The 17,272-nt window shown below is 39.2% G+C and overlaps 1 protein-coding gene across 4 annotated transcripts in view; it reads left to right on the top strand.

Moving 5' to 3' along the window:
* Positions 1-17,272, top strand: part of CNTNAP5 (contactin associated protein family member 5) — an 807,688-nt gene that overhangs the window by 168,683 nt on the left and 621,733 nt on the right. For all 4 annotated transcript variants that reach the window (XM_045479457.1, XM_045479456.1, XM_045479455.1 and 1 more), the window contains exon 2: positions 14,478-14,582. In XM_045479457.1, the coding sequence (XP_045335413.1) occupies positions 14,478-14,582 (105 nt within the window). The remainder of the gene's footprint in view (positions 1-14,477; positions 14,583-17,272) is intronic.

Here is a 17,272-nt window from a genome sequence, read left to right as displayed (position 1 = left end):
CTGAAATGTCTCAAAAAATCATTATATTTGAGTGCCTGGTAGGTCATATCATAGAGTCGAGGATCAGATGATATTTGGTATCAAATGGGTAAGCTCTCTGGACCAGAAAAACAATTGGTAGAATGAATTGTCTGTTAGAAGCTACCTCTTCCTTTGTCTTCTGATGAGTACACATTCTCCAGAGAATGTTTAACAAACGGCACACCAATACCTTGGTTCAGTAAATTATATCCAGTATTTTTATTGAGTTATATAAAAGATAGCACTTCCAAAATTAGATTCTGATAATCTGAGGGCTCAGAATAATTGATATCTGTGTGCATGTAGTAAATGAAGATCTCTCTACTTCTGCAGCTTGGGTATATTTTGTATGAGTAATGGCGTACAAAATGATGGCAAAGATGGAAGGGCCAGATTTGATACTTAGCTCTGAACTCTGCCTGGTTCCCTCTCTGCCAGCGAGAAAATTCTTTTTAGAAGAGAATAAACACATAAAGTAGAGCCATCCATCATCAGTTAAAGGGAACCAGCTGGTAAGTTGGGGACCACCAATGCCAGTTTATTGGCCATCCCTGCCTAATTCCCATCTTCAAATATTAAAAACTATGTCAAGAGAGGCCTAGTCATAAATTAAGGGGGATGATCACTGGGAACTAGAAATTTTTTCAGTTCAAAATGTTAGGATTCAAGTTTAGTGCATTCTCTAAACATTATTTCCTTACTCAAAAATCTATACGGGGACTTACTGGATAATTATAATGTTATAGTTACCATTGATTGAGCACTTTCTATGTTCCAAGCATTATTTTTTCTGTTGGCTGTTCATAATAATCCTAAATTTGTCACAGTCCCCCTGTTGAAAACAGACATCACCATTGGCATTTTCCAGGGAGGGAAACTGCAGCCCAGAGAAGTTAATGGATTTCCCTAAATTTACCAAGTAAGTCAGTAGAACAACCAAATACACGAGCAGGGTGATGGAACCCACAACAGTAATGTTTTCACTCTACTTGATACTTGAACACTCATTGGACTTACACAGTTAGGCTTCTGTCTGTATTTCCTGTTCTCTGAAACTTGCTTTCTTTGCCTGTGGAATTGGGGTCGGGGAGATGCTTGAGGCTAGAATAAGTACTTTGGGGAGAATAACTAATACCTGTGTGTCATTGATAACTATGCCCCTCACCTGTTAGATGGCCACCATTATGGCTGTCCTACTTGCCTGAGACATGTTCTCCCCAAATATCCAATAAAGAAGGTATTTGGAAATCACACACATATAAAAATAGTAATGATGACCTCATCAAAATTCTCTTCAAGTACTCAGTTTTTCTTTCACTCCTTTATGTGACTTGGGTAAAGACTTTACTGTTGCCCAGACATTTCCCATTTTTGAAAGCTGTCTAGTTCCTACTCAGATTTTTAACCTGAATTTAAGACCGTCCTCCATGTATCTAAAATTCTACTTAACAAATAATTATTGAGCAACTGATGTGTGATCATCGCTGTGAAAGGCAATGAAGATAGGAAGTAAGACATGGTCTCAGTTCCCAAAGAGCTTGATGTCTCATATGCAACAATATCATCAAAACAAAAACCCATCAGTGAGCTAGGTACTCCTACTGAAGTGGAATATAGGGTAAAATACCCTCACAGGAAGAAGCATTTCTATCTGATGAGATCCAGGCATGCTTCTGGGAGCATTTGCATTCTGTGCAGGGAACAGGATTTGATGGGTGGGGAAGAGGAAGGTGATGTGGAGGGCATACAGGACATACTAAAATATGGAAGGGCTCACAGGTGTGACACGGCGTGTCCAGAAAGCTGTCAAGAAATTGGCAATTCTGAGCACAGACTGACAAATAAGGAGTGCCAGAAGATAACAACCAACAATCTGATTACGAAAGGAAATAGAGAGGCAAGGAGCTAGAATTTTATTCTGAAATCACGGGACAACTATCTACCTCAGGTCAGCGTGATGTTGCTTTTTTACTGAAAATAGTAGTCACTACTCACTTCTCTCTTTGGACAATTAAGAATGTATCACTTGATAACATTATATGACTTTCCATGCGAGACATATATTCATGTATATATGAAATATATGTTCATATATATATGACACTATTTATTACAGTTATCTAAAGGAAAGGTGAGGAGTGTTAACTCTCCTTTGGAAATCATTTTAACGTGGCCATTCATCTCTGTTTTGCTTGCTTTAAATTTGTTAATTTTAGAAACTGATTTGTGAGCTTACGTCTCTAGAATAACAAAATAGCCAAAAATCTTGACATTATTCTTTATTCTTACCTCCCTTTTAATTCACCAAGCAATGACGATTTTTATATAATATACCTCAATTCCCTTACCTGTGTCCAATGCAATTGCCATCGTTTAAGTTCAGGCTCTTATTATCTCTTCTTTACTACTTCCATAGGCCTGGATTAGTTCTGTCTTTCACACTCACTGACTTCCCCTATCCTTACTCCGTACATGCACACACATATTTGTCCCATTCTCTATGCTGCAACTAGAATACACTTTCCAAAATACAAATTGGTGAGCCCCTCTCGTGCACAGCACGGTTCCTTGGCATTTCAAGCTTATGATCTCAAAACACAAATAGGGCAGTCCCTATTTTTTAAATATGTGTGTTTTTTTTAATAAATCAAATATAAGGACTAGCAAGAAATCCAAATATTTTCTACAGCTTTATTCTTTGTAATGCATATATGAGCAATACTTTATGTTCTTCTTAAGAATTCCCAGCATAATGGAACAGACAGCATGATGCCTGGCACTTTGTGCTTAAGAAATGTTATTGCATATAAGAAAAAAAAAGCGGTGAAACTTAGAAAGTGTGCCGTGTTTGGTCTTGGAGGAAAAGTAATGCATAAACAGAATAGCTCTTGGTACAGAATTATCCTAAGAGCCCTGAAAGGCTGATAAAGAAACAGTGTTAAAACCATCTGGATGGGAAAAGTCTAAAATATATAATAAAGGGTACAAGAAATGTCATTTTTCAAATGCAGTGACTGGAACTGGAGATGAGGAACTTGAAACTAAGGAAGAAAGAATGGCAGCAAATGAAGGGAATTAACGTGTATCCAGTTATGTGCCAACCACTGGGTTAAATATTTTACATGAATTGTCTCTTTTTGTTCTCATAACAAGCCTATGTACACTTATTATCCCCATTATATATAGAGAAAACTGAGATTAAATAACATCCCAAAGGACATATAATTAGTAAGCTGCGGAGTCAGGATCTGAATTCAGACTGGGCTGGAATCCAGTGTCTGGGCTCTTTCCAAATATACTAGTCTCCAACTGGTCCAGAAAGAACACACACACACACACACACACACACACACACACACAGCCACATGATGATCTTGAAAGACTACTGCTCTGTGTCTGTGCTGTCATTATTTTCTCATCTACAAAGATCAATAAAGATCAATATTTGTTCACATTATCAGTACATGTTTATCCCATCCACTCATAAATGGTTGGCATTGACCTCATTGGGTTGTGCTGTCAGCCAGCTGGCCAGTTTCCAACACAAGCCTATCTTTTTTAATCAGGCATTTTTCCTCAATTCCAATGGGCAGACTGATGACACACAGAGATGTTAGTGTTTCCTTTAGAAACTCCGTGCCTATATCCATTAAAGATGAAGAGGGTTTTACAAATGTCTATGGATTGATTGATCTACACTTTAAAATCATGGTTTCTGGAGTAACTAGAATTTCCAGTGTAATTTAGAACTACTTGATGCAGGATCCTCAGCAGCTATTGGAAGTCTGGCTTCATTGTATTCAAAGAAAGAATAGATATCTACTGAAAAAGATACAGCTCTAGAAAAGACATTCTCCGCTCTGATGAATACTGAGTTGGCAGAAGCGTTATCTTTATAATTCGTCAGTCGTCTTCATTCCTTCATCTTCATATTCCACCCATAATTCTTTAAGCAATGCACTTTTAAAAGTAAAAAGACATCATCTGTACTTTTAGTTTTTTAAACCTGTGATCTTATTTTTCTCATGTTCTCAATCTTCTTCATTCTATATATCCCATTCATTCCATTTTTAGCCTTACTTAAAAACCTAATAAATTCCAAATCTACTTTGCAATGATGTGTGCATGTGTGTGTTGTGTATGTTGTAAGTAATGCTGATAGGTGCGTTCTGTGTAGAGTGTTGATAGGTGGGGATGGGAAGAAGGGAACAGGGGTGTATGGAAACAAAGTTGGATTTAGAAATTTTTTTAAATATGAAATTTATTGTCAAACTGATTTCCATACAACATCCAGTGCTCATCCCAACAGGTGCCCTCCTCAATGCCCATCACCCACTTTCCCCTCCCTCCTACCCATCAACCCTCAGTTTATTTTCAGTTTTTAAGAGTCTCTTATGGTTTGGCTCCCTCCCTCTCTAACTTTTTTTTCCTTCCCCTCCCCCATTGTCTTCTGTTAAGTTTCTCAGGATCCACATAAGAGTGAAAACATATGGTATCTGTCTTTCTCTGTATGACTTCTTTCACTTAGCATAACACTCTCCAGTTCCAGCCACGTTGCTACAAAAGGCCATATTTCATTCTTTCTCATTGCCACGTAGTATTCCATTGTGTATATAAACCACAATTCCTTTATCCATCTATCAGTTGATGGACCTTTAGTTTCTTTCCATAATTTGGCTATTGTTGAAAGTGCTGCTATAAACATTGGGGTACAAGTGCCCCTATGCATCAGCACTCCTGTATCCCTTGGCACATCTCCAAAGGCAAGGGAATTAAAAGCAAAAATGAACTATTGAGACCTCATGAAGATAAAAACTTCTGCACTGCAAAGGAAACAATCAACAAAACTAAAAGGCAACCGATGGAATGGATTTAGAAATTTTTTAAAAAATAGGTAAAATTTTATTTTTTCAAAGATTGACTTTCCTTTATCATTTCTTCTAAATCCCTCCAAAATCCTAGTCACCACTCAGCTTCTCACATTACAGAAATTTCCAATCCCTTTTTACCTTTTTACCCACCAAAGATTTCATACCTTCTAGCTAATCCAGCTCCTCTATGAAGGAACATTCATAATCCTATAGGTTTAATAACTTTAGCATACTTGAGTTTAGGCAACCGCCAGACTGATTCTTTTGGCGGTCGTGGTTCTTAGTCTCTGACTGAAGCTGATCTCAGTAACAGGCACTTTACTCCTGACTCTGCTGGTTGGACCTCAGCTTCTGATTCTTTTGACCAGCCCACGACCCCATCAGTTGTACCCTGGCCTTACATTCAGCTGGAGCCTCTTATTTGCTCACAAATCTCTCTTTGTTCTTTCATCTTCATTCTGCCACCTCTGGGAGCCAAATTTAAGGCTGACATACCTAGTAGGACTTGGCGAGAGAAACATGTTGAAAATTGGTTTAGAAATGGCAATTGGATATAGACGGACACGAGCAGGAACCTGGGAAGACGGTTGCAAAAATTGTAACACGGTGTTCGTAAAACCCGAAATAGGATCAAGTAGAGGGCAAGCGAGAGAAAAATAAAAAAATAAAAGTGAGTATAAATCCGAGAAATCTTTCTTTCAACTGGTTTAATCAACAAATATTATTGAACATAGACATAGTCCCAGATACTAAATGGTAGAATAAAATGATATTCTCGGTCAACAAGATGTTTCCTATGGCTTACATTGGCCCTATATCATAGACCTTACACATGAGGGACTCAGAAAACACTTGTTCAGTTACATTAAGTCATTGATAAATTATATTTAAAGTTAAAATAGAAAAATTAAACAGCCAGTTGTGAACTCAATATTCCTAACCTGAGAATCAAAATAATAATAATAATAATAATAATAATAATAATGATAATAAGCCATCAGTGGCGGTATGGAAGGGAAAGGAGTAATATAAGAGGAAAGCAACCTAAAAAAGCATATTTGCAGCATATTTTGAGTTTGAGCTAATTATGGGACATCCATATGGGGATGTTCTTGAAAATCCAAGAATGGCTAACCTCACACAAGACAGCCAAATGGAAGACTCCCCACTGCCAGTCTGAACGAAATTCCTGCTGTCATTTTAGGGACTGGAAGCCAATTTTCAGACTGACAATATGCAAAGAGTCACGCTGACCTTGGTTCAAAGCCCAGTATAGACATTGACCAGGGTGTGAAATGGACTAAAACCCGTGTAGCCTCCTCATCCATCCACCACAAATGATGGTCTCCCTCTGGCTGGGCTGCAGTGACTGCTGACAACCCAGACAGACAGCTGCACCAGAGGTGCTGGGAGAATTATGGTGGCCACCGCTGCCCTGCTGTTATACATACTGGGTTTGATTATGGTAGAGTCCTAGCAAGCCACTTATAAGTGAAGGACAGTACCTCCAAGTCAAATGTTACCTAAAATTTTAAGTAGAATTGTTTGTAAAGCTGAGAAAATATCCCAGAACCCTCTTGTGAATTCGTAGACAGGAATAGCTTCTCTTAGCCAGCTGCACCCCATCCGTCATCAATCACTATTGTAGGGCAGCAAGCGATGTGCCCAAGTCCACAGTGTTTGAGTGCTTTATAATTGCTTTAACTATCTTCAAAGCCTGGCAGACACTCTGATGTCTAGAATGTGTGCAGTGAAAGCTTGTTAAGTGGACAAATGAACGATAACCCCCGCCATTTACAGTTGAGGAAACTGAAATACAGAAAAGGAAAATGAGCGCATGCTCACAGTGAAGGTAAAAGAGGGCCCAGGATTCCTGGATCCGAAGTCAAAGGTCTTTTGCCTGGAATTGTTCATAAACATAAGGAGCTGCTTTAAAAAACATACGGATTATCTTTCAACCCAAAGTGGAAGCTTGGTTTCCTGAGCTCAGGCTCTGTGTCTTTGACTTTCATCTTTATCTTCCTACAGCAAAGAGCACAACCATGCATGTTCAGCACGTAATCAAAAGGCGGATCCTGCATTAAGTTGGAGATGGATGTTTAGAAGAAGGTTTAACCTTCTTTTCATGACTCATTCTAGAGAGCCATGTTTTTTGGTCTGCTCATTATGAAGTCGTTTATCTCCTAGGATTTCATGGTGGAAAATGGAGATGGGGTCAGATTCAAGAGTAATATTAGAGTAGTTATTTTTGTTGTTTACTAAGTGAAATTATAGGTAACGAGGGGAAAAATAAATGAAGTTAAAAGCGTGAGTTGTCACTTCTAAGCACCCTTGTAGGCACTATACAAAATGCATGCTTTATGTCTTTTAAACAAAGTAGGCCATTAAGTGTGCAATGCTAAGAGGAATTTTATCTCACCTATAAATACAAGTGAATCTGTTAAGCTCCAAATCCCCACGTACAGACAATTTACTGTGGTAATCAAGACGATCCTCACAATTTAACTTTGGGCCATCTGTTACTCTATTGGTATTTTAATAATAATGAATAAAAATATACGTTGACAACAAAAAGTGTTACTTAAAGTAGAATCGTCTTAAAGAGTCAATGATAATTTCTAAAAAGGTGTGTAAATATCATATTTACTCAGAATTCTCTTTTGTGCCCTTACCTTTTAATTAATGTGAGAGAAGACCTTTAGTATATAACTGTACATATATATTGAGGAACAAATTACCCCCACTTCTTCAGATTGACAGTATCAACTAAAATGCTTGACTTGAGGATCCACACAAATATTCATAAGGACACAAGTCACTTTTATTTTTCTCTTCTTACACTTTTTTAAATTTTTTAAAAAATGTTAAAGTTTATTTATTTATTTAAGAGAGAGTGAGGGGGGCAGAGAGAAAGAGAGAGTGAATCCTAAGCAGGCTCCATGCTGTCAGCACAGAGCCCAATGCGGGGCTGGAACTCAAGAACTGTGAGATCATGACCTGAGTCAGTCAGGAGTCAGACCTTTAACTGACTGAGCCACCCAGGCACCCCTCTTCTTCTGTTTTTTTAAATCCTTCCTTTAATGTTTTCTTATCTTTTTTTCTTTTTCCTTTCTTTCTTTCTTTTTTTTTTTTTTTTTTTTTTGGAGAAAGAGAGAGAGAAATGAATTGGAGGTGAGGGAAGGACAAAGAAAGAGGGAGAGAGAATGTTTTTTTTTTCTTTTTGTCCTGATTCTTTATATTCTATGAAACTTTTTTTTTCAATATATGAAGTTTATTGTCAAATTGGTTTCCATACAACACCCAGTGCTCATCCCAAAAGGTGCCCGAGGGAGAAAGAATCTTAAGCAGGCTCCGTGTTCAGCGCAGAGGTCTATGTGGGGCTTGATCTCATGACCCTGAGATCATGACCTGAGCCGAAATCAAGAGTCCGATGCTTAACTGACTGAGCCACCCAGGCGCTCCATGTTTTCTTTACTTTTTGATGTTGAAGGAAGGAATAAGAAGGCAAGGAAAATAGGGAAGAAATTAAAAATCTTTTGAAAGTTACAGGCTATTCTTTACTATTTTTCTGTTATCTAGGAGGTGGCAACTATGCCTTTCCTTTTGCACAAAGAAAGTTATTCATTAAAACAAAATGTTATGAAAAATAATATAACTAATGGTTATCAGGCTAAGGCAAAGGCGGCAGGAAACCCTGCCCTAGTGGTCGCCATCTGGGAGTGAGGAAACCTGAGTTTTGGTCCAGGCTAGTCAGTCCATCGATTAACTGAATAATCCTGAGCAGACTATAAACCTGAGGTTCTCATTGCTGAAGTGAAGGGCTTGAATTTCACAACTTCAGATGGGTCTTTGGGTTTTGCTACCCTCTTAGTCCATGAATGTATGTCTAAGTCATTTGCAAATAAGAATGAGGTTGTTCAACAGTTACACAATGCAAAGAGCTGTGTTGCTTTCCATCATACCCATAGGAGTGGATTTTTATCTGCCCGGGCATGGGGTAGGGTAAGAAGTGGCATTTCTATTATAAAGGAAAATATTAAAGATGGCAATGAAGTTATTTTTTGAGGAAAAAGGGAGAATTAATAAATCGCACGAGAGTATGGGTTTGCATTTTTAAATAGCCTTTTAATTTCTTCTCTTCCACACCAAATCTTTTAAAGACAAGCCCTATCCACAGTCTTTTTAAGAGTATATTTTGAAAATATCCTACTACGCCAATGCATCCCTAAAGTGTGGAAAATGGTTTTATGGTAAAATCATGATGGTCCATCTCAGGTTGTGTGTCCCCTTGAAAGCCTGACTTTGGTCCCTCGGTATGTTTTCCCCAAACTTCAAATGTCCCTCTCCCCACCTGAGTTTCTTCACCGTCTCCACTTTCCTCATGTAAATACAGACAAACATCCAGCTCACTTTTGTAGGAACCGACTGCTCGATTTAGCTTTGTGGAGACATACTGTCAGAAGGCTGGGATGCGAGTGGTGTCTAAAATGTAATGACAACACGAGTTTGCTTATTCAGAGCCTGCAGAAATGGTGGAGCAAATGGCGCTTTGTTTCTTTCTTTCCCAACCATGTGTTTGGTGTGATGTTGGCCCAGTCTCTGCAAGGCTGGCAATCCACAGAGGGGGCGGACTGCCCCATGCAACGTGTCCTCACTCTCCAGTGATTCCTCACCCCTTCACTTCCCCTCCATTTCATATTCTTCTTCTCATCTGGCCTTCCGTAAACCTCCAGGGCCAAAGAGCTACCAGTGACACCAATTCTTGAGCAGGTATTGTGACAGAGACAAGATCCCAGAAATAAAATTGTTGAAATGGTTGTTCTCAATGTTAGCAAGTATTACAAACCATTCATACAGTGCTTCCTGTTTTCCTTCTGTGCTTTCTCCTTTAAAGGTGACTTTTCCCCATTTTCTCTCATTCTGTTTAACATGACTCTGTGGCTAGAAATGTCAGAGAAGACTCTCTTGATTTTTTTTTTTAATTTTTTTTCAACGTTTATTTATTTTTGGGACAGAGAGAGACAGAGCATGAATGGGGGAGGCGCAGAGAGAGAGGGAGACACAGAATCGGAAACAGGCTCCAGGCTCTGAGCCATCAGCCCAGAGCCCGACGCGGGGCTCGAACTCACGGACCGCGAGATCGTGACCTGGCTGAAGTCGGACGCTTAACCGACTGCGCCACCCAGGCGCCCCGAGACTCTCTTGATTTTGCAGACAACGGAGACCCTCCTTAGTGCATTTGAATATATTACTTGGAATCACCAAGGCAAGAGAAGGAACCAATGTAGAGTGAGGAGCTCCTAGCACTAGCTTTTCTGATGCTTTCCACTGTCCCAGACTGTCCCAAATCATGAATTAAAAACATATATATAAATTGTTCTCACTTATGCTAGATCCTTCTCTTCTGCTTTAAGAATAAGATGCATGTCTACAAATAATATACACTTTTGGACTTAGAATGGTTAGGTGGACAAATCTTAATTCCCAATGACCAGGGTTAATTTGATTAGAGGCCTGGTCTATTCTCAATTTAGGTGACATAGAGAAGACAGAGGGGACTACGTATTGGCTGGAGAAAAGAGGTCTTTATTCCTTTCTGATCTGAAAATTTCCCATTATTATCGCTATTAGGGGTAGAACAAAAGTTCAGCCGTATTCTTTAAAGGCCACTATTGGGGCACCTGGGTGGCTCAGTCGGTTAAGCGGCCGACTTTGGCTCAGGTCATGATCTCACAGTCCGTGGGACATCGCAGAGCCTGGAGCCTGTTTCGGATTCTGTGTCTCCCTCTCTATCTGACCCTCCCCCGTTCATGCTCTGTCTCTCTCTGTCTCAAAAATAAATAAACGTTAAAAAATTGAAAAAATAAATAAATAAGGGCCACTATTGCAATGAGCAGGGTCCATGACAAGAAGTTTCCTGAAGGCTCTCCTCTGAACCTATCCTTTGATGCAGATTGTTTTTGATGGGTTTACTAATTCCCAAAGTGGAAACACTGACCGCACACAGTGAGATACAAGGAAGGTACAGTTCAGAAGAGGAAATGGCCGGTGGAAATGGCAGCTGTTTTCAGGAAGCCAGTGAACTTTGGAAGCAAACCTCTCCCTGAGGCGAGCACCTTGTGAAAGGGGAGACTGCAAAGGCCTGGGGCAGATACAGCAGATCACTTACCTGGGTGTTTGTATAGTCAGGTCCCCATTTTAGTGGGTTGAGTGTAACCTTGGGTAAAATTCTCCTAAACTTCCTCATAAGTTTTTTTTTCTTTCTTTCTTTCTTTCTTTCTTTCTTTCTTTCTTTCCTTCTTTCTTTCTTCTTTCTCTTTCTTTCCTTCATTGATCAATAGTCTCTGAGATACTTGAGGTCTAAGACTCAGTTTTACTGCACTCAATCCCTAGTGCCTATCCAAGGTCAAACATAAAGTATATCTTTATAAATATTTATTGGACTGAATTAAATTGCAATGATTAGGTCACTTCTGTTTCTACTTAGGGAAAACATAGGGTTAGGGGCACAAAGCTCAAACATGTCATCGGTATATATTAAAAAAAAATCCTAAGAGGGGCACTTGGGTGGCTTAGTTGGTTGAGCATCCGACTTCAGCTCAGGTCACGATTTCACGGTTTGTGAGTTTGGCCCTGTGTTGGGCTCTGTGCTGATAGCTCAGAGCCGAGAGCCTGCTTCAGATTCTGTGTCTCCCTCTCTCTCTCTGCTCTTCCCCCTCTCATATTCTGTCTGTCTCTTTCTCTCTCAAAAAATAAATAAACATTGGGGCGCCTGGGTGGCGCAGTCGGTTAAGCGTCCGACTTCAGCCAGGTCACGATCTCGCGGTCCGGGAGTTCGAGCCCCGCGTCAGGCTCTGGGCTGATGGCTCGGAGCCTGGAGCCTGTTTCCGATTCTGTGTCTCCCTCTCTCTCTGCCCCTCCCCCGTTCATGCTCTGTCTCTCTCTGTCCCAAAAATGAATAAATGTTGAAAAAAAATTTTTTTTAATAAAAAAAATAAACATTAATTTTTTTTTTAATCCTAAGAACCTAATATGGTAACATGACTTCATACATGTTATATGTTTAAAGACTACGTAAATGTTATAATAAACATGGTACTTTATCTTTAGAAAATCTTCAATTTGCTTGTGGAAGTGGGTGTCAGAAGGGTTGTGAGCTATTAGAGAGTAGTGGGAGGAGTGTTATCTGAAATTGGAAGATGGTCGTAACTACAGATGCAGACAGGTGTGGCTCATAGCATAGCTGTGAAGTCCGATATTGTATGGTCTTTGATGTGGGTGTGTGTACAGGCATGGTGTATTTCTGTGGGCTTCAGTTCCACTGATTCCAGTTTTCTGTATTCACCTAGTGTTTCCTGATGATGAAATAGGCATAAGCAAATGTGAGATTTGCATTATATTCAAATTGTCTCCTACTACATAAATAGTGTAACCGATCTGCATTTCCATACAAATGTATTGGAAGTGTATATGCATCTCCCCTCACCTGCATTTTATGCCTGGAATAAAGTAGCCGTGAGCTCTGCTTTCTATTAGCAGAATGACCATAACTGCAGAGGTGTCCTTGCTGTGATTTTTATGTCGTTCCTGTTTAGTGAGGATTTGGCTGTCTTTTGTGTTTGTCAAATACCTCAAAATATTTTTCAAACATTTGTGTTGGGGTAAAAAAAAAAACCCTCAAAATACACTTAGCCAGTGGATTTTTTAACACATTTAACGAACAAAAATTTAATCCTTATGTTTCTCATTAGTGTTCCTGTGGTGAGATGAAATAGTCCTCTCTATCAATTTTCTGGATAGAGAAGCAGCCCCATATCCAATGTACATTTAAAAATTAAAAAAAAAAATCAGACCAACTTTTCTTGAAAGCCCTTAATACATCAAGTTTACCTTTAATCTGAATGACATAAAATCATGGTTGAATGAGGTATGTCTACATTTCATGATGTCATTTTGCAATGTCCTGCAAAATCAACTGTGCACAAAATGAAAAATTGGAAAATCATTTGGTCCTGTTGTGTGAACTAGTTCCTCCCTTGCTTCCTTCCTTCTTTCCTTCCTTCTTTCTTTCCTCCCTCTCTACTTCCTTCCCTCCCTTCCTTCACCATCCATTTCTTTCAACAAACCTTTACTGAAGGCCTATTATGTATCAGATTATTTGCAGAGTCCCACAAAGAGTGTACCATTTGGTGTAAGGTGCAAACAAATAAATGAATTATTACGGAACATTTACATGACCAGTTTGCTATGTGAAGAGCAGAATTGTCTGCATGAGATCGCATGGTTCATTTGGAGGAACATGTCTGTGTTGTCAAGACCACATCTCTGCCTATGACCCCACCCTGTTCTACATTTGAACAGCATCAAAGAAGCCTTAGAAAGCATACCTGTCTGTACTGTTTCGAAGGGACACGTGCACCCTCATGTTTATAGCAGCACTATCAACAATAGCCAAAGTATGGAAAGAGCCCTCGGTGGATGAATGGATAAAGAAGATGTGGTATACACTCACACACACACACACACACACACACACACACACACACAAACACACACACACGATGGAGTATTACTCAGCAATCAAAAAGAATGAAATCTTGCCATTTGCAACTACGTGGATGAAACTGGAGGGTATTATGCTGAGTGAAATTACTCAGTCAGAAAAAGACAAATATCATATATCTTTATTCATATGAGGACTTTAAGAGACAAAACAGATGAACATAAGGGAAGGGAAACAAAAATAATATAAAAACAGGGAGGGGGACAAACTCATAAATACGGAGAACAAACTGAGGGTTATTGGAGGGGTTGTGGGAAGGGGGATGGGCTAAATGGGGAAAGGGCACTAAGGAATCTACTCCTGAAATCATTGTTGCACTTATATGCTAACTAATTTGGATGTAAATTTTTAAAAATGAAAAATAAAATTAAAAAAAAAAGGGAAAAATAAGCAAGCATACCTGTCACATTTGGGAAGGCTGGAGAAGCTGTTATTGAAGTGAATAGCAGATTCAAGATTGTACACGATTGGGGACTATTCTCACTTACTTTACGCAATGAATTATTACAATTAGCCGTTCATTTTCCAAAGATTTTCACACAACTGGGAGTGAGACATTTTAAATCATTCTGTCTAGATACAACTATGGCAGGATCCCTTAGGGATTGAAGATGGGAAAATAGGTAAACAATCGTATCCCCCCTTCAACAGTCTTCCTCCTTCTAGAATAAGCTCAATAGCCATAACTTGAGGCTTTACTCAAGTGAATGATTAAAGGAATGGGTGATTGTTAGACTCCTGGGTGAGACAAATCAGTGAGATTTCTGGCCACACCAGTTTCTAGTGTTGTGACCTTGGACAAACTATTTAACATCTCTGAATATCACTGTCTCCAACTGTAAAGGAATTTATACCAGTCTTTCAGGATTGTGAGGAATGAATGAAATAGCCCATGGAAACAATTGGTACGGGCCTTGTTCAGAGCATTGGTTAATTAATAATGGGGTTAATGCCATGATTCTTCCCTTTATGGGCTCTCTCTTGCTAATACAATTTGCTTTCTTTCTTTCCTATCATTATAGACAATTGTGATGACCCATTAGCATCCCTGCTCTCTCCAATGGCTTTTTCCAGTTCTTCAGACCTCGCTGGTACTCACAGCCCAGCTCAACTCAACCGAAGAGTTGGTGAGTAAGATGACTAAAACTCAAAAGGCAAATGCTAAATAAGCATGCTGTGGGGAAATGGAATAAAAGGACATTCCCATGGGATCATGTCCAAGAGCAGTGTTGAGAAGCAGAATGGGAAAGGGGGTTACAATGGAATTAAGCCATGTTTCCTAGTGCATAATGGATATTCAAAGTATGCTTGTTCTTGCCTCCCCAACTCACACTGTTTTTCTCTGATTATCATGAGAGGCCTTTGTAAGAATAAGTTTTTTTAAAAAAATGCTTTATTTTTATATTTCATGTCTCTAACATGAATAGCTACCAAAATACATTATTATTGTAGCATGTATATAATAAATGTGTGAAATCTACTAAGATTTTTCCTTCAAGAACTTAAATTTTAACAACAAAAAATGTTGCTAATTTTAAAAATATATAGTACTATGAAGTAAAAGTAAGAAAATACAATACAGAAAAGTAAGTAAGTAATAAAGTAAGTAAGAAAATGCAAAGCAAACCTACCAACTAGTACTTGTGGTTAAATGGTGGGTGTGTACAATGTCAGACACCCTTAACTGATCTCTTCTGTGACGTGTCTTTAACAAATTATAGTGTTGGATATCTAGATAGATCTGTTTTTAGTCAGAGTTGGATGTTGACTTTTATAATGTGTATCTGAATTTGTTAACTTTTAAAAATTATTTAACATCTGGTTATCTTTGTATATTTATATATCTAGTGAATATTATAAACGTCTTCAAGTTGAGAAAAATAATTCATATGCAACTTCAAGAGGTACAGTGATCTGTTAGAGTTCATATTAATTATTCTTGACTGTATCTTCTCGTCGATAATATGAGGCCCATCATATTAGTAAGCTTTCCAGTCTTGGCCCATCTATACGTTCTGGAACAGATTTTAATTGCTCATTGTGTTATGGATATCATTTTTAGGTGTATTTATTTATATATGAGAGAGGGCGACAGAGAGAGAGAGTGTGGGAGGGGCAGAGAGAGAGGGAGAGAGAGAATCCCAAGCAGGCTCCTCACTGTGAGCACGGAGCCTGATATAGGGCTCGAACTCACAAACCATGAGATCATGATCTGAGGCAAAACCAATAGTCAGGTGCTTAAACAACTGAGCCACCCAGGAGCCCCAAGGGTATCATTTTTATAAGTGCAGGATGATTTAACTGGTTGACATTTTAATTTATAGTTTTTAATCTTCATTAATGGTGAGAGTGCTGTGTAATTTTTGTTTGTGTATTTGATGTTTGCTTCGTACTACATTTCACAAGTATTCTGTTATAATGGGATCCGTAATTTAAGGTAGCAATTTCTATAGCTTTGTTAAGAAAGATTTTAAGAATGCTATTCTAAAGAGAAATAGAATGACCAATCAAAAACCCAGCAGGAAAATATTAATAATTGTGTATTAACACTGCCTTTTTGCTGAACACTCTGTGCCAAGAATTTTGTAAAGCATTTCACCTATCAAGGAATTTCGTCTTTGGAAAGCTACCATAAGATGCGTGTTATTACATTTTAACTTCAGATGGGGTTCCTGGGTCTCAGAAAAGTTGTATAACTTGCTTAAAATCACAAAATTTGGAAGGAGAAATGCTTTGATCAAATCTAAGACATCTGAACCCAAAGTTTTGCTCCTCACCACCACGTGAGCAAACCGATTCACTAAGACAGGTTATAGAGGGCTATGTTAGAAAGAGACTTGGAAACTGGCCAGGGTTCAAGTGCTGCCCACAGCATTTACTTGCAAGCCCTGTGAGTGTCTGCAAATTGCCTATCTGCTCTTGACTTCAGTTCTTTATCTGTAAAGTGGACCAGTAATGCCTGCTTTGACACATGATGCTCAGACTGCGGCAAGCCTTGCATATTAAAAAGATCCTTCTCGATGCAGGGTAGAGAGTCTGACCCGAGCAGGGAGGTCCACTTGGCAATTTCAGGAAGAAACCAGAGTTGGAAGATTTTAATTTGTACACCAACAGGGCATCTGGAGCCAGAGTTCTCCCCAGTTTAACCCAACTGTGAAGTGGCAGAAAGTCATTACTGCCTAGTAGCACCTCTGCAGTTTCCTGGGAACCTGTGAGTCTGGTCACAGGCCGGCTCATCCCCTGGTGGACGATATTGACAGAGCAGATGTCTCTGCTCTGATTTATTGTAATTATTCTGCTCACTGGGAAATCTGGGTGCCGGAGTCCAAGGATAGCACCAGCGTGTTCAGATAGGACATTGACCTCTCTTTCTTCTTCCAGCTAGAGTCTAAATCAGGAAGGTCATGCAGGGGCGACAGTCTCAGAATGTTGAAATGCACTGGCCTTGTCCTCCAACAAACTCCCAGGCCTGGCAGCCTCCGGTTCACTCACTGGGTCCAACCACTGCCCTCAGGGGGAAGTCAACACAGCCTCAAGGAGAGAGTGGATCACTGGTTCCCATCCAAGAGCTGTGCATTTGAATCACCTAGATAGCTTTAGAAGTAGCAATGCATGAGCTCGTAGTCCAGATACTCTGAATTAATTGTCTGGAGTGGGATCCAAGGGTAGATATTGATAAATAAGTAAATACAAGCTTTCCAGGTGATTCTAAAATGCAAGACTTGCAACTATTAGGTTGAGTGAATTCATAAATCAAAAATCACTCTATTAATATTTATTGAGCACCTAATATGTGCTAGGCACTCTGTTAGAACTC

The sequence above is a fragment of the Leopardus geoffroyi genome, chromosome C1, assembly GCF_018350155.1.
Source record: "Leopardus geoffroyi isolate Oge1 chromosome C1, O.geoffroyi_Oge1_pat1.0, whole genome shotgun sequence".
Classification (NCBI taxonomy): Eukaryota; Metazoa; Chordata; class Mammalia; order Carnivora; family Felidae; genus Leopardus; species Leopardus geoffroyi.
Note: the sequence above shows the minus strand (reverse complement) of the source record. Positions and strands in the feature narration are given on the sequence as shown.